This window comes from Taudactylus pleione, unplaced genomic scaffold, assembly GCF_031769625.1.
Source record: "Taudactylus pleione unplaced genomic scaffold, aTauple2 ptg000036l, whole genome shotgun sequence".
NCBI classification, from domain to species: domain Eukaryota; kingdom Metazoa; phylum Chordata; class Amphibia; order Anura; family Myobatrachidae; genus Taudactylus; species Taudactylus pleione.
Genome location: NW_028284438.1, coordinates 8,378,444 through 8,404,745, shown reverse-complemented (window position 1 = coordinate 8,404,745; position 26,302 = coordinate 8,378,444). Strand labels below are relative to the sequence as shown.

Below are 26,302 nucleotides of genomic sequence, written 5' to 3'. Positions count from 1 at the left end.
CGCCTGTCATTTTTGATAGTTAGGAGGGGATTGGTTAAAGCACCATTTAAGATTAGTAATGAGCAATAACGAGAACATAATTCGTGGATAAGTCTGGGTCATAATTTTACACAGCATGTTTGAGCTATAGCTTATGTGAAATCATAGATGCATAAAGAAATAAAATGTGTATTTTACACAAGGGCTGGTGCATTTATATCCACAAACTATTTTGATAGAATTTAACTAATGATGACCCCATGGAGAGAGGATAGAATAGTCTCCAATATTGCCAACACTAATAGACACATGGAACAGTAAGCAGGACAACTACAGATGTGTCCTCATCCGCCTAGCCTAAATACGTCACGGAGCGTGACTTGACTGGCATGAGTGAGCCGCCAGGTCTCCTGCAACTCTGCTAGCATTGGGCGTCTTTTTTTGCCAAAAAATGCATTTAAGTTGCGACTAGGATGCACCAGCAGACTGTGCTGATTAATGTGATATGTGACACTTGTATATCTGTGTGCATCAGAGTCTGTATATGAACCACAACGAAACTTGGAATGAAAAATAGCTGCGGCCACTACACTGTAGCACTTCGTATACAGATTCAGGGGGTTGGGTACGGGAATCCGGCGCACAGAACACTGGCGCTGAGAATTCCATCGTCGGAATCCCGAAGGGGTGACAATGCCAACACCTATTGGTAAGTACCCTAACCCTCCCGCAGCCTAAATTTAACCCTCTCTCCCCGCAGCCTGACCCTAACCCCAAATATGAACCCTAAAAAGGTGCATATACACGTAACGATTTTTTGAACGATTTGTCGATTACGACGTCGTTATTGTTAAAAAAAAAAAAAAATCGTTCAGTTTATGAGTTATAACGAACGATAATCACAAATGCGCACTCCAGTTTGTAGTTATCGTTCATCGTCCATTTCAGACTGTCCAACATGACGATTTTCATTAAGGGAAGGAACATTATTCGTTAATCATTCAATAAATCGTTCACTTTTTCAAGGGAAAAATATGAAAGAAAACCTGACAGAATATCGTTGGTTACAAAATCGTTACGTGTGTATGCACCATAATACTTACCATCGGGTTGTCAGCGGTCAGAATGCTTGTGACGGGATTCTGACTGCTGTCGGGACTCCGACCGCAGGGACTAAGCTGCACACAGACATACGGGTGTCACATATCAAATTAATCAGCAGCGTCTGCTTGTGCATCCTAGTTGCATTGCGACAAATGCATTTTCAGCAAAAGACGCAAAAAAGCAAAAGGGAGACCATGCAAAACTCAGGATACAGCATTGATCCGAAAGTACTTGAAACAAGCGACCTAAGAAGGTCCGTAACTGTGATCCCGAGGTATGCTTCACCTTCACAAGCAGAACCTCCGGGGCCAAATTGAGATACCTTCTGTGCGCGGCAGCACCGACTGTATTGTGTTGCAAACACACGGAGCCGGGGCTCCACCGAATGGTAGGGCCCGGAATAGACAAGGAACTGAGTGTATTACTCACTGGGGAAGTAGCACGACCTGCCCAAAACGGAACCTAAAGACACGCGTTCCAGACATCTAGCAAGGATTTGTTGGCCTCTGTGCTGGATCCATGATCGGAGAGAGTTCATGCGTATTTTTAGTGAATTAGAACATTAATTCTAATTCTATGGCAGGGCTAACTGTTGTCACCATTTAACAAATTAAAATGGATCACTAGCTTTGTCTTGGTATTACAAATGTCACACATTTGCTACAGATACATAACATGTATAAAGATCTAAATAAATAGAAAATAAAGACTTACGTTCCAAGCTTTTTTTTGTAATTTCAATAATATTTGGACTTTCTAGTGCTGTTGGGACAGCACTAGAAATCATCTTCATCCTCATCATTTTCAGAGTCCTCAAACACTCCCTGAACCGACCCTAAATGTCCAGCCACAGTTGACATACTTAAAGGCCAAAACCCGATCTTGGAGATGGTGATCCAGCCCAAGCTTCTATATATTTTCCTCCAGTCCCCTATTTATCTTCCAAAATCATTATTCCACAAAGTGGAGGGCTTGGTTTCCTCTCTGGTCTGGGTGGATAAACGAGCTCGAATTGGTTACAATACTCTTACTAAAGCCAAATCTGATGAAGGTCTGGCATTGCCGCATTTTCAGTTTTACTACTATGCAGCTCAACTATCACACTTGAGGCTTTGGCTGCAAGATACCTCAGTAAATGCCCTTCACACATTGCTACTAGCTCAGGCAACACCGAGACATACACCCTTGCAGGCCCTATTGGCCAATAAGGAATACAGACTGGGGCCCAATCTACTTTTACAAGCTGTTAAAATATAGGTGCTGGTTAATAAACTCCTGAGTTTCACAGATATTGACCCGGATACAACCTTATAAAATGCTAAAGCATTGCCAGAACTATCATCCTTAGATGTGGAAGCAGCATGAGGTAGCAGAGGAATAACTGTGTTGAGACAGGTCTCAGAAGATTCAGTTCCAAAATCATTTACCCATTTACGTAGTGAATTAAATCTTCGCATACACTATTCTTCAGATATTTACAGCTTAGACATGCTTTAAATGCACAATTTGAGGGTGCATCTCTGATGTTACAGGATTCTGTGCTCAAATTGTTCCTATTATCCCTAAACGCTGGAGAAGCTCTCTCATGTCTTTACTCCTTTATTATGAATGCTCACCATTCATCTAACCTTCCAAGCTGGGAACACACTGACAGATATATCTGTCCAATCTGTCTGGTGGGAAGGAAAATCTGGTAATGTATGGGAGCAAATACCAATAGAAATTTGCTCCAAAACCCTGGAAGACAGACCAGATTTTCCTTTCCACCAGACAGATTGGACAGATATATCGGTCAGTGTGTATAAAACAAAAGTGGGAGGTGGAGGTTGGCCCAATGTGTGATGAATACTTGTGGATTCTCTTGGACTACCAAGGGCCATAGACAGCAGCTATTAGATTCCAGCTTTCAAATTATTTATACAACACAGGGCTTACCTCACCCGTGTACGTCTCTTTTTGGCATCTCCTGCTCAAAGATGCAGTTTCTGGGGCCTGGTAATTGAAGTGATTGCATCATCAAATATACCCCAATCTACTTGGACTCCGGCAGTTTGTACTCTTGGTACTTTGGCCGAGGACGTTTTTTATATGTACACTAGACAATACATTCTTCATTTATGTACCTTGGCCAAAGTATGTATAGCGAGAACATGGATGGCTACTAAGGGTCCTGAGTTTCAAACGTGGGTTGCACTATTTAATACCACAATATCTCATGAGTGGTATTTATATACTGCTCGTAAAGCTGTAACCATCTCTGCCAAATTCTGTCAAACTTGAATTCAATCTACATATGCCAGTTCAGCATACTTTACCTAGACTCTAAATTTTATGTTGTTTATTGATTGGGAGTCAGACTATGGCCCTGATTCAGACCCACTCGCAAGCGGCTGTCCGCTCGCAAGTGGGTCGATGGTCTGCACCGAGCATGCGCACGACGGAGGGAGCTCCGTCGTGCGCATGCGCCAGACGCGACGAGCGAAGGAAAGTCCTTCGCTCGTTGTGTCTGATCAAAGGGGGCATGCTGTCGATGTTGATTGACAGCACGCCCCCTTTGGTGGGCGTGCCGGGGGCGTGCCTCCCTGACGGGGGCGTTCCCACGGGAACGCCACCCGTCAGAAGCCGGCCCACTGACATCTCTAGTGATGTCAGTGGGAGTGATTTTGGCTCTGATAGAGCCAAAATCACTCCGGGGCTTGCGGTTGGAAAACTCAACCGCAGGCTCCGGCTCGCAGTTTCGATGGTCGCGATGGTCACGACCATCGTGGCCATCAAACTGCACGCTCGTATAGGCTGTGGGTGGTGACCCACAGCTATACGAGCGTCCAGGAGGACGCTCCATTTTTAAGGAGGGCGGCCCTCATTCAGAGCGTGCGCTCTGCTCAGAGCGTACGGCTCTGAATGAGGGCCTATGTTTGGATCTTGCTCAATGCAGTTTACATATGATTATCTAATGCATATTGGGAATGCGGTTTCTACATTATGTGCCCTAACATTTAAGTGTTAACACTCTAACGTAAAATAGATTGTATATTTTGTACTAGATGATTTTGATACTATTCTGCAATGAGTCTATTCTCTTTTTTTTTCATATACTTATATAATATGTTTATGTATGCTGTACATTTTGTTTTTCTTTTTGCTCTGCAATTTGCGAATATGTTATTTATATTAGGTGTTCTATATTCGTGATTGATATCTTTTACGATTTTGATGTGTGATAATTATTGTTATATTGTATTGTTCAATTGGAAAACATTTTCACTAAAAAATACTCAATTTAAAAAACCTCTCAACTGGAGCAACCGCCCTACCACTTGCAAGCGAACTGGGTAGAGAGAGACGCACTCCTAGGCTTCCTTGGACCCATGTTCCCAGAACAAAGAGTGTTACTAGAACCTCTGCCGGGGAAGAATTGGCTTGTGTCAGACTGACCTTCCAAGGAAGCACCACCTCGAAGGAGGACCAAAAACTTGGCAAAGCAGCCCACGCCGTTAGGGACAGTTACTGGCAGAAAAGCGCTTTCCCGACGGGTGGCGATTATCCAGTTTTGGCCAAAAGAGAACGTCCTTGCCAAACAGAAGATAGTGTAAGGAACAATCTGGTAATGAATTCGTACGCGATTCGTAGAGCCAAATGGCCCTTCAAGCCAAACCGGCCGTAGCTGAATACCTGGAAGCTACCTGTGTGCTCCCAAGGTGTGTGTTACACCCTGATGCTGCACCCCATGATGGAAGGACCGGAGACAACCCTCCAAGGGTCTAGCTAGCAGATCCCTACAGGACACTGAGTCGTGCCCAAAGAGGCATGTGGTGATCTAAATGGCTACTGCAGCGACTACCGTGGGAGGTGCTTCCACTTGGAAACTCAGGGGCTGATTCAAGATTATCGTGAATCTGCGTAATCGCATGCAGCCTCTTTTGTGCCTCTGCCTGATTGACAGGTAGAGGAATTTAAGGGGTGTGCGGGGGGGGGTCAGCCCGGCGTTCCTGGAAACTGGGTCATCCATCCCGTTTTTCAGGAGTGGCAAGGCCAGAGACTGAGTCTACGGACGCAGTTTCCTGGCCTCACAAGCCGGCCAGCCTGAGTAAGCTAAGGTTTACTCAGCTGGCTGGCTGGGAACGCAAATGCAGCAAGGAGTGTCATACACCTCCTGCTGCATTTGCATATTTGCAAGGTTGGAATGGCAAAGCTGCCTGCATGCAGCTTTGTAATTCTGTCCGATGCTAAATCACCCCCTCAATCCACTTGAAGCAGGTGTGTGAGGAAAGGAGCCCCGTGAATCCGACGTCTCCTAAGCCTCCCTGATGAGACCGGAGAGGTTCGCTGAAGGGAAAGTAATGACTTTTCACCGCCAACGATAGGACAGACCCATAGTCACCACTTGGAGAGCCATAACTAAATCGCCTAAAGAGTGGTGCGCAGCCGCAATGAGGCGAAAAAGACAGCAGATCCTATTCCTTTGGGACAGCGCAAGTCTTCGCAAGTTCTTTCAATTGTGAAACTTCTAATGGGGCCCCTGGAAGGAGGAAGGTGCCTCCAAGACCACTATCCACCTGCGCCTCGCATAGCAGAAAATTCCTGAAAAAGTGCACCAAAATAGAGGAACCTGATGTAAATTGTGACACAGCACGTTGCAAAGCACTGAACCAGAGCGGGACCATATCTTGGCTGGGAACTTAACCCTACAGAGGAAAAGAAGCCCGTGCCAGAGATGAAGGAACACCCAAACCAAAAAGTTTCCCTGTTAAGCGCCTCCTGCTGCACTAGGGCGTACATAGACCTGCTGAGAGGCCCAGCCCACGCAGGTCCCACCCTGGTGGACGCAGCACCCCAGATGCTTGTGCGTCACCGGGTCCTACACACACACACACACACACACACACACACGGCCCCTGAGGGCAACTGCCCATTACCCCGTGCATGGGAGTAAACAGCACTCAAAATGCAGCAAAGTCCCCGCATACAAACTCCACACAGTTAGAGCTGTAGCGGGAATCGAACCCATGTCCGCAATACGGCGAGGCAACAATGCTAACCATCACACCATCTGTGTTGTCAGAACCACCCGCTTTTGTAACAGCTGATGGCAGGTGTGCAGCTAAACTCAATTAGCAGCCAGAAATTAAGAGAGTTTTACAAAGGCATCCAATACATCAACAATGGTACTTAGGGCCGAATTCATTATGGATCGCGACTGCGAATGCAATAGCGATTACGCACACAGTTCCACTGCGGTAGTATGTGAATCCATTGTGATCACTATGCCGTCGCAGCACAACATAAGGATGCCCACTTTATCTAACACACATCCGTGATGTTTAGCAAGCCTCACACACACTTGCACAAGGTCAGACCTTACTTAGAAATTGCTAACTTCATCGCACGCTATGAGAGCTGTAATGGCGTTCAAACACACTAGCACGCCTACGTTTCGCCGACCACCCCCGTCACCACCCACAAATTGCACTTCCTGTCACTCTGCGATGGGTTTGTGTAGTCACTGCAATCGCAGTGGCAGTTTCGCGCAATGCATGTGCAGACCGCAACAATCGGGCGATTACTTGTGTATTAGCAACTGCGATCCGTAATGAATCAGGCCCTTAGCCTTCTAGGAAAACAACACCACAGCTGCAGGGGAGAGGATTTGTGCTGTGCAGAGCAGGCAAAAGTAGCAGTCCCGGCAGTGGAATGACTCATCCCATGCATCCCTTGCTGTCCCCGTTGACTGTACTGCTGCAGGAGAGGGAGAGCAGCTCTGGAAGCTCCACCCCCTCCTCTCTCCCAGGACACAGAGTACATCCCACTGTGAGGAAAAAACTCTGGTCAAGTTATTTTTTGATTCTTGAAGCCTGTAGCGTGAGCGCTCCTCCTGCATGTATGTGAGGGGAGATGCTGGCAAAAAACCAGGCACTAGCAGCTGGCACCCTCTAAAGGGCGACAGTGTGCGCTAGTCCCCAGGCCCAGACGGTTTCAACGGAGACCGGAGTGCTGTGTGTGGGGGGGTTCCTGCCGAGCACCTCACCCCCCTCCCGCTGTAGTGCCCCCAGTTGTAGTACTCCCAATAGTGCCCCCAGTAGTAACCCCCTGTAGTGCCCCCATATGATGGCCCCAGTAGTAAGGCCCCTGTAATGCCAGCATATGATGCCCCCAGTAGTAAGGCCCCTATGATGCCCCCAGTAGTGCCCCCATATGATGGCCCCAAAAGTAAGGACCCTGTAATGCCCCCATATGATGCCCCCAGTAGTAAGGCCCCTGTAATGCCCCCAGTAGTAAGGCCCCTATGATGCCCCAGTAGTAAGGCCCCTATGATGCCCCCAGTAGTGCCCCCATATGATGCCCCCAGTAGTGCCCCCATATGATGGCCCCAGTAGTGCCCCCATATGATGGCCCCAGTAGTGCCCCCATATGATGCCCCCAGTAGTAAGGCCCCTGTAATGCCCCCATATGATTCCCCCAGTAGTAAGGCCCCTGTAATGCCCCCTGTAGCGCCCCAAGTCGTAAGGCCCCTGTAATGCTTCCATATGATGCCCCCAGAAGTAAGGCCCCTGTAATGTCCCCAGTAGTAAGGCCCCTATAGTGCCCCCATATGATGCCCCCAGTAGTAAGGCCTCTGTAGTAAGCCCCCCTGCCCCCACACACATAAAAAAAAAACACAAAACTTACCTTAAACCCCGCTCCAGTGCCTGCAGCCGTCCGTCCCCGGGCGCCCGTTGGTAACACACTCTCAGCGGGCGCCCGGCAAATGGAGGGTGCAGGGGGTAAGATCGCTGGGCCGGCAGCCACAACCCCTGCACCCTCCGTAGTTACACATATTACCGCCGCCATCATTCAAAGCTTGTGCCTGCCGCGAGCCAATCGGATCTTGCGGACCGGCAGCCGCTGCTCCCGGTCCGTGAGCTCTGATTGGGGTACGACCGGTGCTTATTTCAATCACAGCAGCGCTGTTTTTTTCCTGCAAGGCGGCTCTGCCGGGTCTCCGGGGATGCCTGTGCTGTGGCCAATCGCTGACAGTCTGTCAGGGATTGTCCACATCACAGCGCGTCCCCGGGGACCCAGACACGTTCTATAAGTGAGTTCCCGGGCTGCAATACCGGGTAACATATGCGCTATAGCGCGTATTTGCAAACACTGCAAGCACACCAATGCAAATCTATGGGTTTCTGCAGAGTGCATTGTAAATGACCTTTATATTTCAATACGCTTTACTTTCACACCAACAAGGCCCCCCAGGGCAACTGCCCGTTACCCCATGCATGGGAGTAAACAGTACCCAAAATACAGCCAAATTCCTGCATGCAAACTCCACACAGTTAGGGCTGTAATTATTCTTAGTCCTAGATGTATACAGTAGCTTACATTGTACAGTGAAGTGAGAAACAGCTGTATTTTATAAATATTAATCCTACCAGCAATACATATTAACCAAATCTGGTGGAACGCCATGGAAGACAGATTTAATCTGGAAGGATACACATCTGATGGAGGCTCTGAATTACAAATGATTTCTTCAGCTTTGCCTTCAACATCGGAGGTATCTACAGGGGTTTTCTCCATTTTCAAGGCAGTTATTTTTTGATCAGGCAGGGACTCTGCAAACCCAAATTTGCCTCCTTCCTTCCTGTAAATGAATAGATGATATAAAAAAAAACTTCCATGTTTATTACCTCCAGGCAATATACATTACTTCACAGACCTGACTTTTAGATCATTATTCAGTGCTTTCTGAATCAGTTCGGTTATCTCAGCCACTTTCACACCAGCGACCTTACTGCACCTCAGAACCTGTGTGTACCAATACACAAATCAGTTACATCACACAGAAACATACGCTTTGTGCTATTAGAAGAAAAATGGTCTCTGGAATTTTTGCATACAGTTAAACTATATAAATGGGAACACTTATTAATTTACACAACACGTTCTTGCTTATTTAATATGAAATAAAAACAAACTCCTCCATGATCTTCTATATCTTCTGCATTTTTAGTTTGAATAGAATATGCACTCTTCACAAGTCTACATTAGTTTGTACATTCTGCATCAGCTGATTCTGTGAAAATGATGTTTAAAAACAGTTTGCTAGCAAAGCCCAATTATTGACAAAAGTTGTTCTCTGCAATAATGCGATTTATTTATTTTTAATCCGAATAGCAGCCAAAATAAAGGGAAATGTGTCACCTGATCTTTCAGCAGCATGATTCCTCCACTTGACTGGATGGTACAAATCTCTCTGTGTTTGTTCATAGCAATCACGAGAAGACCATCCATGACCCGCTCTTCTCGTTCACTAGGATCTACTAGCAAATATGTGCTAAATGCAAAAATATAAAAAGCAAAACACATAAGGATCATAACAATAAGTTAGAAAACGGGTCTGATAGTTGCAGAGCAAGCACAGTCATCAGCTGTATGTGCCAAGTGTGGTGAGCATTGTAACACTAGTGGCCAGCGGAATCGGTATGAAATACCAACAGTCGGGATCTCCTGGTGGTCAGAACACAGACGCCGGGATCCCGACAGGGTTAACATACAGACACTTGTTGGTCAGTATGCTAACCCTCCCCCTCCCCTAACCGCCCCTCCCCCTAAACCTAATCCTCCCTCCTTAGTGCCTAACCCTCCCCCTAGTGCCTAACCTCACCCCCCCCCCACCGTGCAACTTACCTTTGGCATCCCGGCGGTCGGAATTCTGACCAGCATCGGTAATGTAAGCGTCGTAATCCGGGATGCCGAACGCATACCTGGACATCACCACCTTAATAGCCATATGCCTGTCTCTACATGTGGCCAATTTTCCAATAGATGTAAAGGAAGAACAGGACTATAAATAGAAGTGTTCTTACTGCTTTTAGTTTTATTATGAACTGGGGGACACCTTAATTTGCTTGATTGGTCTGCCTTTTTGTCACCACTAAAGCAGAATCTAATAAAGATACTTCTACTAGTTCCAAATTCCATGGATCTAATGGTGCTAGCAGGCAAGATACACAGGTCTCCAGAAAGAAGTTCATGTGACATCACTGCAGCATCATCATAGGATATCCTTTCCTAATGTACAGCAGCACAGTTTCCATTTCTATACTCTGTGCTGTGGATTACAGATGGGACCAAGTTTGGACTCTTCTCAGCCAGATTGTTCTGACTTGCAATTTTAAATCAAGATGTCACCTCTCCACCAGTTTAAAATGATGGGCAGTCAGAAAGCAATCGTGTGTTACTTATGGAAAGGACGTCACCATTATCAAACAGTACATGACAAGGTGAAAAGGAAACAGAAGGTATTTATACATTTACTATACTTCAATATCAAAATAAATCTAGGTAATGGGCCAAATTATCAGGAGATACATCAGTGCGGTTACTGGCAAAAGAGACCTTGTTCTGCTGTAGCAGGGACTTCTCCAGAGCAGGAGCAGTTCTTATTTACATGCCCTGTTTATAGTTTGTCAAGGATGTCTATACAGGTCTAATTTAATAAAGAAATACATTGAAAATGCTGGCAGCGGTCTCCCATGACACTGCATTTGAGGGAGCGCCTTACAGCTCACATATCTTGAGGCTAGATCATAATTCACAGGGAAACAGATTCATTTTGAGATAATTATGTTTGGTAAACACATTTCATGGACAGAAAATACCTGACGGCATGTATCCTTACAGGTACTCATCTTCATAATTCATTCAATGGGAAATGCCCAAATCTATCCTGGTCCCAAATCCCACAGCGTAGCATCATCTCAAAGAAACAATCCAACAAAGTATGGGGACACCTAAAACAGCTAGGACTACTTATCTAGGCTCAATCACAAATTCCTAGGTTTACTCTATAGTAGCTACTTATACAAGTGTATTTGCACACAATGCTTACAAATAATATATATTATTTAGCATTAACATTGAAATGCCAGGTTTGTGTATTGAAAATTGTTGCTGTTTGTATCCAGTTACTCAGTTGCAGGGTTTTATATCCGCTGTGGAGGGAAATGGTGGAAAGTAAATCATTTGTACTTTAGGTGTATGGCCAGCTTTACAGAGACTCAAAGATTATCTTTCTGTACAGCCAACTAGTTGGCTGATTGGACCAAAATCTGCTAATATATGGGAGCAAATAACAATCGACCATTTGCTGCCAAAAGATGGAAAACGGTCAGACAATTTGGTTAGATCAGTTTCATTTAACCAATTTCCCAAACAACCTTTTTTTCTGGTGTATGGGAGAAAAATTGTTGATTGTAATTTGCTCCCATACATTACCAGATTTTCTAGTAATGTATGGTTGGCTGGGCATAAAGATAATCTTTAAGTGTATGGCCAGCCTAACTATTAGCCAGTATCTATTATTGTGTTAACCATTGACCTATGATGCGAGTTTCAGGACACTGTGTTAGCCAGAACTCTGAAGGTGCGTACACACGTGGCGATTTTACTGAGCGATTGCACGATTACGACATCGTGCACTATAATATAATCGCTCAGTAATATCGCACTATAATGTTGGAAACGACCAGCGATGCGCCCTCCCGCTGGTCGTTTCCGGCATTGTCCATCGCCTGAACATGTAGGCCAATCTGTCCATAACTACATATTGGCCATGTTCAGGAATGATGGAGGGTGCCTACACTGAACGTCTGATGGTTCAGTGTAGGCCCTATAGGAGAACAGGAACAACGGTAGGATTATGATGTCGTAATCGTACGGTCTTTCCTAATCGCCCAGTGTGTACGCACCTTAACACTCAGCACTTGTTTACCAGCAAACATCTTCTCACACATGCTGCGCTACTGCATTAGTAAAAAGGGAGAGTATGGGCAGTATAGGGAATGTGACCAGAATCAATCACAAGCCACAATTAATAGGGAGCAAAGCTTGCGATTAGTCCTTCCACTCATAAACCCCCATTTTAAAGGTGGTTAGCTATACTGACTTGCCGGTTCAGGGTTACAGAACCAACAAAGCCCTGAGAAAGAAAAAACAAAGCTACACACAGCTGCCCACAGTACCTGAGACAATGTAACTAACTAATTTTTTGCCTCTCTTATTGTATTGTCCATTTGCTTTAATCCCCTGCCATATTTTATCAAACCCCTACTGCCGACAAACATATTTAAGGTCTCTCTTTACTTTGAAAATCCTTCAAATGTGCCTCTCGCAGCATTTGAAAAAAAACCATCCATCCCGAACCTCTCAAACAACTTAAACCTTCCGGCAACACTAGAAACATGGGTCCCGCAATCAGACACTACTTCACACCTTCAGCACTTTGAAACGGTGGTTTCCACGTAACCACAGTTCCAGGCCTGGGGGCAGACAAGGGGGTGGGCCCTGCTCATCCAAATGCTCATCCAAATACTCCTTGTGCTTCAAAACTATTCTCTCCAACCCCCTCAGCCAGCCGGTCCTGTGGACTGGCTCTTCCACTCACCAGGATGGCTACTGCCTTGATGTTTTCTCCAGAAATTATTCAGTTTTGGATTTCCTGAACAATCCTTTTCATCTCTCAGACCATCACCTGCAAACTTTCCTACACTGCTTTAACCTCTCTGCACTTCACCAAGTCTTCCCAGAAATCACAGTTATATTTATTTCCACGCCTACTTAAACGCTCTGATCACTACCAACACATATTTACTTCCAATCTCTGATCTTCACTAAAGGTTTCTTACCCCCAAATGCTTATTTTAATACATGGAAATTTCTTCTTAACCCTACACCAGCAACACTGCATACAGCAAGACTTTACCATAGTTCATGGATAATGGACGGCTTTATTCTACCCAATAATCATCACACTTACATTTGTTCTCCTTTAAACTCAAAAAAGCCTCTGATCTGCACACCAACATTGCTATAGATGAATGACTTTTGCCAATGTCATTCTAGTTTGTGGAGAGATTTTGAAGGCAGTGTATGTCTTTACCTTGCCACGATTCAGACAGTGGTTGAAGCTGAGCGGAAAAAATAGCCACATGATCAAGAGCTGTTGCTAGGATCTGATTAAGAAGTGGTAATGCAAGATTAGGAGAGGAGAATTTAGATATTGGGGAGAGAAGATGCTGCAGAGATTATATTAGCTAGGCTAATACTCAATCACTAGAACATAACCTCATGTATCCAACACTTACTGTCCCATATATTTAAGATTACAAGCAGAACCATCTTGTCTCTCCATCCTATTACTAAATAAATGTGCCCTGCTGTTATGCACTGGCACTGCCTACCGACAGTATGAATAGTAGTGTGGTATCCAAGTGGCCACAGTGCTCTGCATCCTTTGCCTCAAAAATGCTCGAAAACATGAATAGGCTAAAATAATATTTAATTCACATTTCCTAAAACAAACAAAAATTACTTAAATGTGCTTATTTTGTCACTATATGCGGATACAGGATCATATTTACTATAAAGTATCAGTAATCACAACAGACTAGTATAACATGTGCAGTACTTTCGTCATGACAAAGAAAGCATGAACAACTAAAAGTCCTCTATATTTTACTTCCTTACCCTTGCTGGAAAAAGGCAAAGCTGACACAAATGGGCATGTGGTGGATGCTGAGAGGAACAGGGTCACGTTCTTCCGGAGAGTACTAACCAAAATAACAGCATACCAGGAGTTTCATTCATAAAAAAGTAAAATGGGAAAGAAGACAAAAAAAAAAAAAAATCATCAAATAAAATTCTCAGCTTTCCAGAGAATCATTTTTATATCTTCATTGCCCACATTTTTTCACTTTCAAATCCACTTTTCCATAATTCCATGCATACAAATGAGAAATGGTAAATAATTGCTGTCAAATATATTTATCCATTACCTCAAAGCATCTCGCTTATTTGTATTGCTCATAGATCCAATGCAAACTGGGTCCGATCATAACTGCAAAGGATTTTATTTTGTACTTATTCGCATTTTCATTCTGCTCTATGGGACATGCAGATAATTAGTTATATCCTCATCCTCTAAGATCCAAAGCACAGGAAAAAATCCCCATGATTCCTCCTTTCCCTTATAACAGTAGGCCACACATAGTCAGTAAGGAGACAAAAATCAACAGATCAAGTACCTGCAGAGTCCAGATTTCAGCGGGTTTGTCTGTCACAGAAATCTCCGGCAGAGGGCTAATTAGCACTGATATTGCAGCCGCTATTATTATCAATGAGGACTACGATCTCAGCCCTATGTACCAAACTACAAAAAGTGAAGCTTTTCGGAGTTTGGACCCGGTAGTTTACACCATATTCAGATGCTGTAAACTGCTTTAAGCCTATGGAGGCTCCAGGACCAAGAGAGACATCTTTCGATCTCTCTCACAGAGCCCCCGGCCGGCTCCAGAAGCTGATACTATGCGCATGAGCAGCGTCAGCTTCCACAGGAGAAGTCTTTACAAACGTGAAATACTTCTACATAATGCCGGGGATATAACTCGCAGACACAGCTGTTACCGCAACCACAGTCCCTGCGAGTTCCCCTCTGTACATAGTGGGGATATTTTCATTTAAAATGAAAAACATCCCCTGCGATATGGATACATAATAATCGCTTGCTGGTCCGCAATTATTAGTACATAGACTCCCAAAGATCAAAAACAAAAACAACTTGAATGGAGATCAGAGGACCAGGAGCACCACATGACAAAATGATAAGAAAAAATTGAGCCGCTACCTACAAATCATCAAGAATGGCCAATGCTTGTTGATTAGGTGTAAACCAACTTGGAAGTCCTTCTATGACTGTACTTTCCCCTAGGACTTTAAAGTGTGCTCATAGAACTGTTTGCAGTGCAAAAGGCCATTTGTAATTCAGGCAACAATCTATAATACTTAAGTCTGTTTAGTTGAGAAAGATACTGTTCCCTCCCATGGTATAATTGCTGCCAAAGATTTTGGTCACATGTCCCTGTGTGCCACCTTTGCATTATCAAAGGCTGACGGTAAATCAAGCAGAGTCAACAGTCTTCCCTGTAAAACTAAGTACTCTGGACACTGAAAACTATCAGTGGCTTTTCCCAGAATTGTTCAGTCCACCTGAAGGTCCCATTTGCAATACAATTAGGGCTATCATTGGCCAAAAAAACAGCAGATGAAAAGGAGGCATTTGAGCATGGCCTCCGGAGTCAACACTTAATGGTCCTTGTGTAATAAAACATCTGACGGACATTTAGTAGGTGTGAATTTTTCTATAACCCCCAGTCACAATGGGAGAAGGGATATAAGACTTCAAAACATCATTAGACATGAATATATTGGTCTGCTTGTTCCATAGACACCAACTTAGAAAGAAGGGGAAGAGGGATGTTTGTGAAAGGAAATCTGAGTATTGCGTTTCTAAATAAGAAATCAGAGAGACTGGTTCTGATCTTTAACATCCTGAAAGCATCACCCCAGTAAGACAGTCTACAGAAGGGAGTTGTTGGAGGAGTGCACACAAAACTTACTTGAAACACTTGCATTTCAAAGAATATAAACACTCAACCACTCTAAACAGGGCCACATTGGACTGAACAAGGTATTTGGCCTGTGATGGACACATTTTGTGTGCTTATATAAATGCTGCTGCCTACTCTTTACACTAGGTGGACAGAGGTCCACTTAACCCATGGTTAAGGCTAAAGGTGCCTATACACATAGCGATATTTTTCACAATCTGGCCGATTCCGACGCATCGGAACGACAGGTCGTGTAAAATATGCCCAAATCTTGAGTCCCCACTCACGATCACGATGCGATGCGCATCCCCGCAGGTTGCACATCGCATCTTCAGATCTGCTGTGCTGTAGGGCAGATCTGAAAATGTAAGTCACGATGCACTGGATAGTTTAGGAGGCATGACAGATTGTGTGCCAAATTGGCAGCTTTTCAGACCAAATCGTGCCCATGACTGCCGGAGACCTCCCAAGGAGAATTCAGGGGGAAATCGTACACATCGTGGGATCGTGAGCACATCGCTATGTGTGTAGGCACCTTAAGGACAGTAGCCACACAAGCATGGTGAAGCAAAGTTCCCAGCATCTTAGTGGTTGGAATGTCACTTTTCATTTGTGTTCTCTACTGCAGGCAGAGAAAATAAATTATTTGTACAAATAAAATACATTTGTCACATGAATTTGTTTTAATATGGGCCAAAATCTTAAGTTTTGTTTTACATAGATAATTTATTTTCGGTCATCAGAAAAATTCAATAGAGAACGTAAGACCTACCACAGTGACCTCTTCTCCTTGAACAGATACGTCCGGCCTCCTGAAATGACACAGAGCGGCAATAGCAGCTATGCTTGCTGCATCTATTATATTTCCCTCATGATTTAACAAGTGCAGGTCAACACGAATCTGCCACACCTATAAGCAAGAAGTCGAATGAAAGTATTATACATCTCTAAAAGAACATATAAGATATATTTTAACCATCAAACTCTGCGAGATATATTTTTTTTAAATGCTTCTTCTCATACTAGTCCTTATATGGGTATACACAGTGACAGATTTTCTATTAGGCACATGCCTAGAGGAGCTAATCCCTGGGGGCAGCACTTGAGTGCTTGTTTTATTACTGTCCGTCCAAAATGTCACAGTAGCTACAAAATACTTCCAAATTACTATATGCCAGTTTGACAGGTGTGTGGATGGGTAAGACTACCAGTACACACTCCACTCAAGGAGGTAGATGTATGAAGCAGTGAAAAGAGTGGAGAAGTTGCCTATGGCAACCAATCAGCTTTGAGGTTGCATTTATCAAGTACATTCTATAAAAATGATAGGTAGGAGCTGATTGGTTGCCATGGGCAACTTCTCCACTGGCACTCTTCTCCACTCTTTTCACAGCTCATATATCTACCTCAAGATATCTTACGACACAGTAAAGTGAAAGGTACTTTGTAATATCAGCAGGCGGACTGTGTATACATAATTAAAATTAAAAGGAAATGTCATTCCATGTCTTGTTTTATTATTATATTATACTAGTAATTGCCAAATCCTGGTTATAACCAATAATAAAATTAGTGGGCATTAATAATGCACCTCGGGGCAGCCTGACCACCAAATTTCACCCCAGCAGAAACACACATATATTACAGAAATACTAATAAATTAGCTTATCTGATACTACAGCCACATCTATAAGGAACATCTCTCACTGTCAAACCCTTCTGCCTGGCTTAATGTTGTAAATATGTTTATAATTGTAAAACTACTTCATTATTTAATAGTACTGAACACAAACACGGGTGAATACGTTTTCTAATCAAAAACAAAACTCCTCTCACCTTCTCTCCTGCTTGAACACAAAGTGATTCAGTGTCAATACATTTGGAGTTCCTCAGACACCTCTCCAGCAATCGATTCAGTTTCACAACCAGCTCAGACGGCCTGGAACATTAGCATATATATTTAGCATTCAACAAATTAAAGCTCATTGGTCACTCATCTGCAGTTTTAGCATCCTAGTAGCTGGTGCCATTGCTGCAAAACTCTCTACCTTCCATCTTCCATTTCTCCCACTCCCGCCTCCAAGATTTTGCCCACGCTGCTCCCCACCATTGGAACTCCCTCCCTCTCCCCATCAGACTCTGCACCTCTCTACAATATTTCAAACGAGCTCATAAGACCCACTACTTTATTAAAGCCTTTCAGCTACATCTTCCTTCCTCCCCGCCTACCCCATCTGTGTCACTCCAATTCGTCTGCCCCTCCCTTAAAGAATGTAAGCTCTTTCGAGCAGGGCCCTCTACCCTCTTGTGCTTCTCCCTACTGTAATTTAACTTATCTCTTACTCCCCACTAGGGCAACTAACACTTGGCTGCTTATGTGGGCGTAACGGTCGCTAATATAGCAATGTTTATTATACATGTCCATGTCCTGCTTTGTATTGTATTGTAATGTAAGTCAATGGTTACTTATTTGTTCACGTACTTTGTAAGGCGCTGCAGAACACTTGTGGCGCCATATAAATAAATGATAATAATAATAATAAAATAATAATCTGCAATACACTGACTGCTTTCCATGTCTCTCCATACTGCCGCATAATGGATCCCTTATTCTACCATACCTCCCAGTCCTGATTTTTCCCCAATATATTTACCCACTTCTACCTACGGTACCCTTTTCCCCCTGTAATTCCCCCAGCTTGTTACACTTCTATGTATTGTTCATCTTGCCCACTGTAGCCTATGAAGTGCACCCTAAGTGGCTGCCTCGTTGGGTACTTTCAAGTGCAGGAGGAGCGACATGTTGAGCGATTTATCCTGCTAGTTGCTTTATATTGTACCCATGTATGTCATATTTCCATGTACTGCGTTTCTCGTATATTGTAACCTATGTAGTGTGCCCAACATCGCTGGCGCACCTGGTACTCTCATGTGTAGAATGAACAATGCATGGTTGACGATTTTGCAAGGATCATTTATCTTGTCTACTATTTTTCTCTCTCCCATTATGTGTCATCTATTCCAGACATTGCCTATTCTGACCGATGCAATCCAGCTGTAGTGCGCCTAAAACTACTGCCTCACCTTGAACTTGTGTGTTTAGGATGAATAATTTACGGAATTTATGACCCATAAAGGCTGCCATACTTTCATATTATATTCATGGTTTCTGTATTTTATCTAAATTGAAACTGCTCTATTATGTTCATGGTTTCTGTAAAGCGCCTTGAGCTCAATTGGAGAAAAGGGTTACCTAAATAATAACATGATTACCTTCCCGGTTCAAAGGCTGGAGATGCCATAGGCGAGAGTTCAAGATTGAAGAAGAGGATTCCTTCAGTAGGTCGATTCATCTTTGGGGCAACAAGTTCACAGGACACCTGTCCGAGAACTCTGAAAGAGCAGGAAATATTGATTAATGGTACATAATATGCCCCAGTGGTTCTCAAACTCAACCCTCAAATTTTTCCCAACAGGTCACGTTTTAAAGATTTCCAACTGTGGAAGCAGGTGGAATAATTATTGACCCAGCAAAACCTGTGCATAATTAAAGACAACCACAAAACATGAACTGCAGGGGGCAATTGAGGACTGGAGTTAAAAAACACTGACATACTCCATATAAAGATTGTAAATAAAAATGAAAGGTTATAATATCCATTTCTTCCAACATTACTACTTAATAATTGTGATCTAAAACAGATATGCATTATTTATGACCTTCGTTAATTTGCTCTTCCCTTCATTTCAATTCAGGTTATAATACACAGGTTCTCAAACTGGGTCCTCAGGACCCCAAACAGTGCATGTTTTCCAGGTCTCCTCACAGAATCACAAGAGAAATAATCAGCTCCACCTGTGGATCTTTTAAAATGTGTCAAATTAATATGTGAGTAATGAATACACCTGTGCACCTGCTGGGTGACCTGGAAAACGTGACCTGTGTGGGGTCCTGAGGACAGAGTTTGAGAACCACTGCACTAGTATTTTGTGTCCTGTATCACATTGGTTCTTGACCATTTGTGAGTCTTTGGACCCCTCTCTATTCCTTCTTTTGCATATTCTACTAACACCTTTGCCAATGAAGGTTGTCTCATCCATGTGCGAAGTCCATTTTTCAACTTGTCACATTCCAGCATCAATTTTTGATATGTAATATATAGTCAAAATATGTATAGCTTGTTCTTTTTTTAGAGGACTGTATTTTGAGAAAATACTGTTAGTCTTTGTTCCTTTTATCATGTGCAATAAAATGTAATCAAAATAAACCCCAAAAACTTTTCTTGAAATTGTTGTATTCCCGCTAGACTGTTTCATTGGGGTGTTACACCCTTCCCAATTTAAAATTGTCCCAAATGCTCCCTGCCCTTATGGAGGTGCCCCGCTGATCACAGCCTGACGTCAGCAGGCGGTACCCTGCCTCCCACTGCACCTTTTCCTGTACCCATCTCCATGCGCACTTCATCTATTCACAATGCGGGTAGAGCTTGGGGGCAGCCAAGCATTTCCATAAATGCTGGGCACGCCCCCTAGAATGATGAAAGGGAGGCATGCCCTGAGGCCATGCACCCTTTTCGAGCCCTCACCCTTTTGTAATTAATTTACCTTTCCAAAACAGTCAAAAGCACTTCTTCATAATAAAATCTGCACTCAAAAATTATGCTTTTTTTTCTAGTTTTCACCACCTTAAACTGTACGCATTTACAATGTGTAGGAGTGATATGGTGGCCCAACAAGGCAAACCATTTGTTAAACTAGAGAACTAAAAATTGTGTTTTTATTTGACAAAAGAAGGGGGAGATATGGGTATTAGACACCCCTACAATTTAATTATTTGTTTAATCATTCTTTGGTGATCAAAATAATAACTACTAAAGGGGCTCATCATTTAAAGAGGGTCTCCTGTCAATTTTATTGAAAGGATAAATAATGTATACATTTTATCATCACCTCTTCTGATGCTTCGACAAAACTTGAGATCATTCAAACTATGTATAGTGGAGTGCAAAATGTCCTACATGTTCACTCACTACTATCAGAGGTGAGGCTGGCTGCAGTCTTTAAATGGGATTACTGGACAGGATATGTGAAATTATCTCCCACTACAATTAGAATTTGATCTCAAATATCTCCAATTTTGATAACTGCCTACAATAATTACATACAGATGTGTCTTTTTACACTGAGGCTTCAGTCACACCAAACAGCCTCCTCTTGACGCACCAGATCCCGGGCATCTCGGCCACGCCGAGTGTCTTTCACTCAAAATGTTTTATTTATGCGTATAAGATGCACAACTTGAGTTGCTAGCTTGCACTGATCATTTTGATGTGCGACATCTGTACATCTGTGCGATTCGAGTGGCCACGGCTTTTTCTCATGCCAAGTTTCGTTGCACTTCATCTGCAACTTTGTACTCAAGTAAAACCAATTCCTGTGAGATTAAAGTTGCAGCCTATTGTCTCTGGTACACTGCGAGTGGCTTTTCGCAGTGTTTGCGATGCAACTAAGACACATTTAAAAACATAGTATGCTAATAGCGCAGTAAGGCATATAGAGGCTACATGTATCACACATCTGTATGTATTGAGAAAGTTACCAGAATCCCTCTTTTACATAAGCCAGTGTATATTCTGGAATTTAAGTTACTAGGTGGGATTTGTTGCAACACAAAGCAAAGGCAAGTTTTGTCACAGCCTAGCTTAGCTTAATTCAACAGTGTGTATATAGGTTTCTCATTCCAAAGAAAAATAATAAAGTAATACATATGGATTCAATAAAATTATATACCTGGTTTTCCCAAGCTCAACAATACAGCAGCCATATTCGGTTCCAAACGTTATTTTAATGTTTCTGTAATCATAGGTTTGTCTGCCATCAAGACGCTGAAGACATGAACAAAACAGAATGGCAGAAAGTGCATGTCATTATACAGGATTAAGGGGTCTATTTAGTAAGCTGATTAAGTGTACGGTGATAAGGTACCAGCCAATCAGCTCCTAACTGCCATTTTTCAAACACAGTGTCACAACCCAGGTTTCGCGGCGCTGAGGTTTACGGTCCTTACTGGTGAGGGCGCAGTGGCGCGGTCCTTCTGGCAGGGGAGCTGGCGTGTGTAGATTGGCATTGTGCGTACGCAGAGGTCTGCCAACGTTGGGCCATCCTGACAGGGGTAAGACTAGTTGCATCTCCGCGTCACGGCTGTCTGGGCGCCACCATGTTATCTTTGGCCATGTGACATAGCAGGCCAATCATCTACTATTCAGTTTATCACCCCGGGTCCACAACAAACACAGACTCTAACACACAGCCTGTGACATGGCAGTTAGGAGCTGATTGGCTGGTACCTTATCTCCTAACACAGCTTAGTAAATAGGCTCATAAGACATCTTATGCAATACAATAGAAACCAAAGAGTAATAATATGAAATATTTTTTCTATAGCGTTTTAAAAATTGTAACTGTGTAAATCACTACAAGTACAGTAGATGTAAGAGCAATATACTGGGCAAATCAGGAAGCAAGAACAGAATCTACACAGGAGAGTGATGCCTGCCATCAGTACAATACATTATTTTTAAGAACAGATTGTGATCGGATTACACAGATATAGTGCACACCAAGTAACATTGCTGTTTTTGGAATATGCATATTTATGTTGTATTATATTAATATCACAATGTGCCCTTCCCTACATGTAGCAATGACACTGAAAAGCAACTATTGCTTCACGAACTGCTCTTCTACGTGCATTGAAGCCTATATGTAATACCTTCTTCTCAGTGATCGCCTGCAGCAGGAAGGCTCTCTCGCAGTTAGAGAGCGGAGTTTCCCTCATAATGGCAGCTCACTTATCTGCACATTACAGTAGACACAGGACACAGCGAATATGCACAGTAGCAGCTATGGCACTATAGACTCGAGACACACGTGGGAAATGTTCTGTTCCAACCTCCAATCACTCTGACGTCATCATCCCGCGCAGCCTACATCTCCCCTCAGACAGTGACATCCCTGCCTGGCTGGTGTACGATGACGTCATCAGCCACTGTCGTCTGGTCCGCTGCTGTCAAAGAGGGCGGCAGTGCTGCGCACACCTATGCTGTCAGTCTGACTGACAGCGCAGTAATGGTACATCTAGATCTAACCGTGGTATGCAACAGTGCAGCGGACATTTTCCCGTAGATCGAGATTAATTTCATATTCATAAGTAATTAATTATCTGCAACAAAATGGGTGTTTTGCTGTTGCAAATAACTCTTTTTCTTCTTGAAAATAGATTTATTTGGAAGTGGTGCATACTAATGATAATTAAACATTATGAAATTATTTTAGTTAACCATTTACAGGTTGATTTCCTAATCACCAAAACTATTAAAGACATAACTAAAACACCAATGTCTTCATTATGGTAGGTCAGTGGGTGCTTTATGTAAAATATACCTAAAGCACCCACTGACCTACCATAATGGAGACATTGGCCAAGCTACATATCACAACAATAAAGAACACATTTTCTCTGTTGTCTATCAATCTAGGGCTGTTTCTGGAGTACCAGCGATGACCTCACATCTAAGTCATACTTGCCTACTTTTTCAAAATCATTTCCGGGAGATGATTGTGCATTAGGATTGCAAGTTGAACCCTTTAATAAGGGACACATACGCTGGTTCTGTCGCTGATTAAAACCAGGTGAAATGGAGTTTTGAAGTCAGCCAGCCAGACACAGATTCTGTGTAATTCATATGTGTCCCTACAGTTCTTGTCTTGCATCAGTAGTACGTTCAGTGGTTTTTGTGGTTTGAAGCATTTGTTAATGTAGAGGTTAAAATGGAGCCATAACTGAACCAAATATTTAAGTACAGTATGTTGGAGTTATCTGTATTCTGTACTCTGGGCCTGATTGGATGGTATTGCACGGAAGCGGCTGTGCAATACCATACAGCAAATATTACAATACTGCAGGAGGCATCTATAGGAAGCAGATGCCTCCTGACAGCAATGGCGATCCGAGTGCAGCGTCCACAGATGCTTCTTCGGATCACCAACACAACCATTGCTCTCTATGGCGGCAACATCGGCAAGTCTGAGTAAACTGGCAGCTTGTGAGGCCATGAAATCAGCGGTGAAAGCAGACCATAGCCTTAGCACTCTGGAAAAGGGGATGACACTCCCCTGTTTCTGTTGAACGCCCACCATGTATGTCCCGCCAGTGCTCGAAGTGTGGCGGTATGACATAACGCCACTTACCGCCATCACTTCATTTTTGCGACAGTCAGTAACTCCATAGATGGATCTTTATCCATCTGTCCGGTGTTGTCATCTGGCGGGGGCTGCTTTTAGATAACAATATTAGAAAAGCACCAATCCACTGTCCCTACAGTTATATCCACGGGGTGGTGTTTAGACTAATCAGCAGGGCAGGCCCCACAGATCTTTGCTTCTCACCATCATCCTTAAGGACATATCTGCTGATCACCTATATAGGTTTTTATAATTGTTCATTCATTCATTTTTTACATGATTTACATCTATAAAAGGTTTTTCATACATTTTTCTAGCTGTTCTTATTGCGATCCTGTGCTGTTATACACATCTGATTCATTGAGCAACTTGCTGTAATTTACAGATACATTGTGGTATGAGTTGAAAATCGCTACATTATCTTTCTGCAAAACAACTTTCAACTTCTGAGCAGCTGTAACATAAGTAACAAATTATTCAATATATACCTTCTTAATATTTTTGTTCTAACCAGTGGTTTTCAGTAATTCATGTTAGTGATATTTATTTATTTGTTTTTATTTTTGTATTTCCATTTACATTTGTAATAAATGTATTGATAACTGTCAGTCTTCTAGCGCTTTCTCTCTTTTTCCTTTTTTGGGTTTTCCTCAATTTAGTCACAGGGTTGGCTTCCCTGGTTTGAGAGAGCAGCTTATTTGATTGTCCAGGTCTAGTGAGCACAGGTGCCTACATCCAACCTTTAGTCATTGTATTTACCGACTTTTAGCCTGCCACCTCCAAGAGGGGGCAGTCTGGTCGGCTTCCTACTCACAACAGGGGGGCGTGGCATGGCAATAGGCAGGCAGTGCAGGTGGTTTGGTGGCTCAATTGCGCCATCGTGGCCCCACCCCCCACTGTACAGAGCTGATATTACAGGCACTGTAAAGCGGAGATTACGATGATTGGATTCAGCCCCCCGGACTGCCCACCTTTGCTCAGGAAGTGGGCAGCCACATGGGGAGTCTCCTGGCCATTCCAGGACAGTATGCCTGTGGACGGCACTGTCAATGCCCCATGTCCCTGCATGTGGTTAGTAGGGTGCCTGGAACGGCCAGGATCACTGCTGCAGTGCTGCCTTTGGATTCTCTGGCCAACTGCACTGAAGCATGTACAGTATCTCAGAATATACTTAGGATGCTCCGGGCAGTGCTATAATTTCTGGTGCTGGCGGACGCATGCGGTAAAACCCCAGAAACTGGGCTTTACCGCATTACCGCTTTTACCACATTTTCCATATATACTAAGCACCGGAATGCGATGCATTCTGGTGCTTAGTACATATGGAAAATGCGGTAAAACACCCGTTTCTGGAGTTTTACCGCATTTTCCCCTTTAGTACATCCCAGCCTTAATACTTTGTAAAAACTTTTTTTTATTTTTTTATTTAACAGCCTTTCATGCATTAGGTTAGCATATACCTTTGCTGGTTGGGCCACCAATGGCTTAAATCACAGCTTTTATTCGGTGCGGCATGCTCCCAATATGTTTCTTAGCTAACTCTGATTCTATCATCATGATCACTTATTTGTGCAGACAGTTTCACTGATTGCATCTTTCATGCATCTTTCATCTTCTTCCTAATGTTTTCAATTGGATTCATGTCGGGACTGTTTCAAGGCTAGTCTAAAACCAGGATGCCATTTCTATGAAGGTGCTCTAATACCACCTTTACCATATTGCATGGTGTTCCATTTTGCATGAATGTTCCATTATTTCACGAAAACCACTCTGTTAGCAAGTTCATCATAACTTAATTTATACAAAAGCAGGTGAAAAATAAAATTTTCACCTAATTTTGTATAAATTAAGTGTCAGTCCGATTCATCATTCTTTGTCAATAATTTCCACAATCCCCATAATTTATTATGGGGATGTAGAAATTATGAAATTCATCAAGTTCTGAAAAAGCTTTTTTTTTTGGAACTTGGTGGAGAAACTGTGCGCCACCCTGAGATGGCGTACAGCCCCAGATAATCTTCATAGGATGTTGTTTACATGACAGCCTGAGAAGATATACATTCCAGCCGCTGCAGCCAGCAGAGGGATATATTAAGTTCCCTCCCTGCTGTGTCTGCACTACAGAGCCCCGCCTCTGAGAGCTCTGGGGCACCGAAGACATGTAGCCACACTGCTTCTGCTGGACTCACCGGCAGAAGACACCGATAGAGACAGGTAAGAGGGAGTATAGGGGAGAGGATGCGTCGGTAGGGGTGGTCACGAGGATCGGACACCCGTCATGCCGTTGGGGGTGGGGGGGAGGAGTACTTAGATTGGACACCCACGGGGGGAGGAAGGTAAGACACTGGAGGACGCTGTCGGGGCAATGAGGGGGAGACATGCAGAAGTGATCCGGCCTCTAGGAGTTCTGGACAGTGACAGATGTTTATGGAGGTTTGCAAGGTATTACGGATGTGAGATAGCGGTAGTGGGAAGCAGTGGGCATCTCTATGCTAGCAGTGTGACGGCATTGCGATTGCATTCATTAGCATATTTTCACAGCAGACCTG

At 43.4% G+C, this 26,302-nt stretch overlaps 1 protein-coding gene across 1 annotated transcript in view; it reads right to left on the bottom strand.

The window, feature by feature from the left end:
• EXOSC9 (exosome component 9) overlaps positions 1-22,541 on the bottom strand; it is a 29,473-nt gene extending 6,932 nt beyond the window's left edge. The window contains exons 1-9 of the mRNA XM_088452235.1: positions 22,282-22,541; positions 21,300-21,394; positions 18,783-18,902; positions 17,346-17,448; positions 16,282-16,419; positions 13,591-13,673; positions 9,265-9,397; positions 8,780-8,868; positions 8,558-8,704 (exon numbers count right to left, since the gene is read on the bottom strand). Of these exons, the coding sequence (XP_088308361.1) occupies positions 8,558-8,704; positions 8,780-8,868; positions 9,265-9,397; positions 13,591-13,673; positions 16,282-16,419; positions 17,346-17,448; positions 18,783-18,902; positions 21,300-21,394; positions 22,282-22,347 (974 nt within the window). The 5' untranslated portion in view covers positions 22,348-22,541. The remainder of the gene's footprint in view (positions 1-8,557; positions 8,705-8,779; positions 8,869-9,264; positions 9,398-13,590; positions 13,674-16,281; positions 16,420-17,345; positions 17,449-18,782; positions 18,903-21,299; positions 21,395-22,281) is intronic.
• Positions 22,542-26,302: the final 3,761 nt, after the last annotated feature.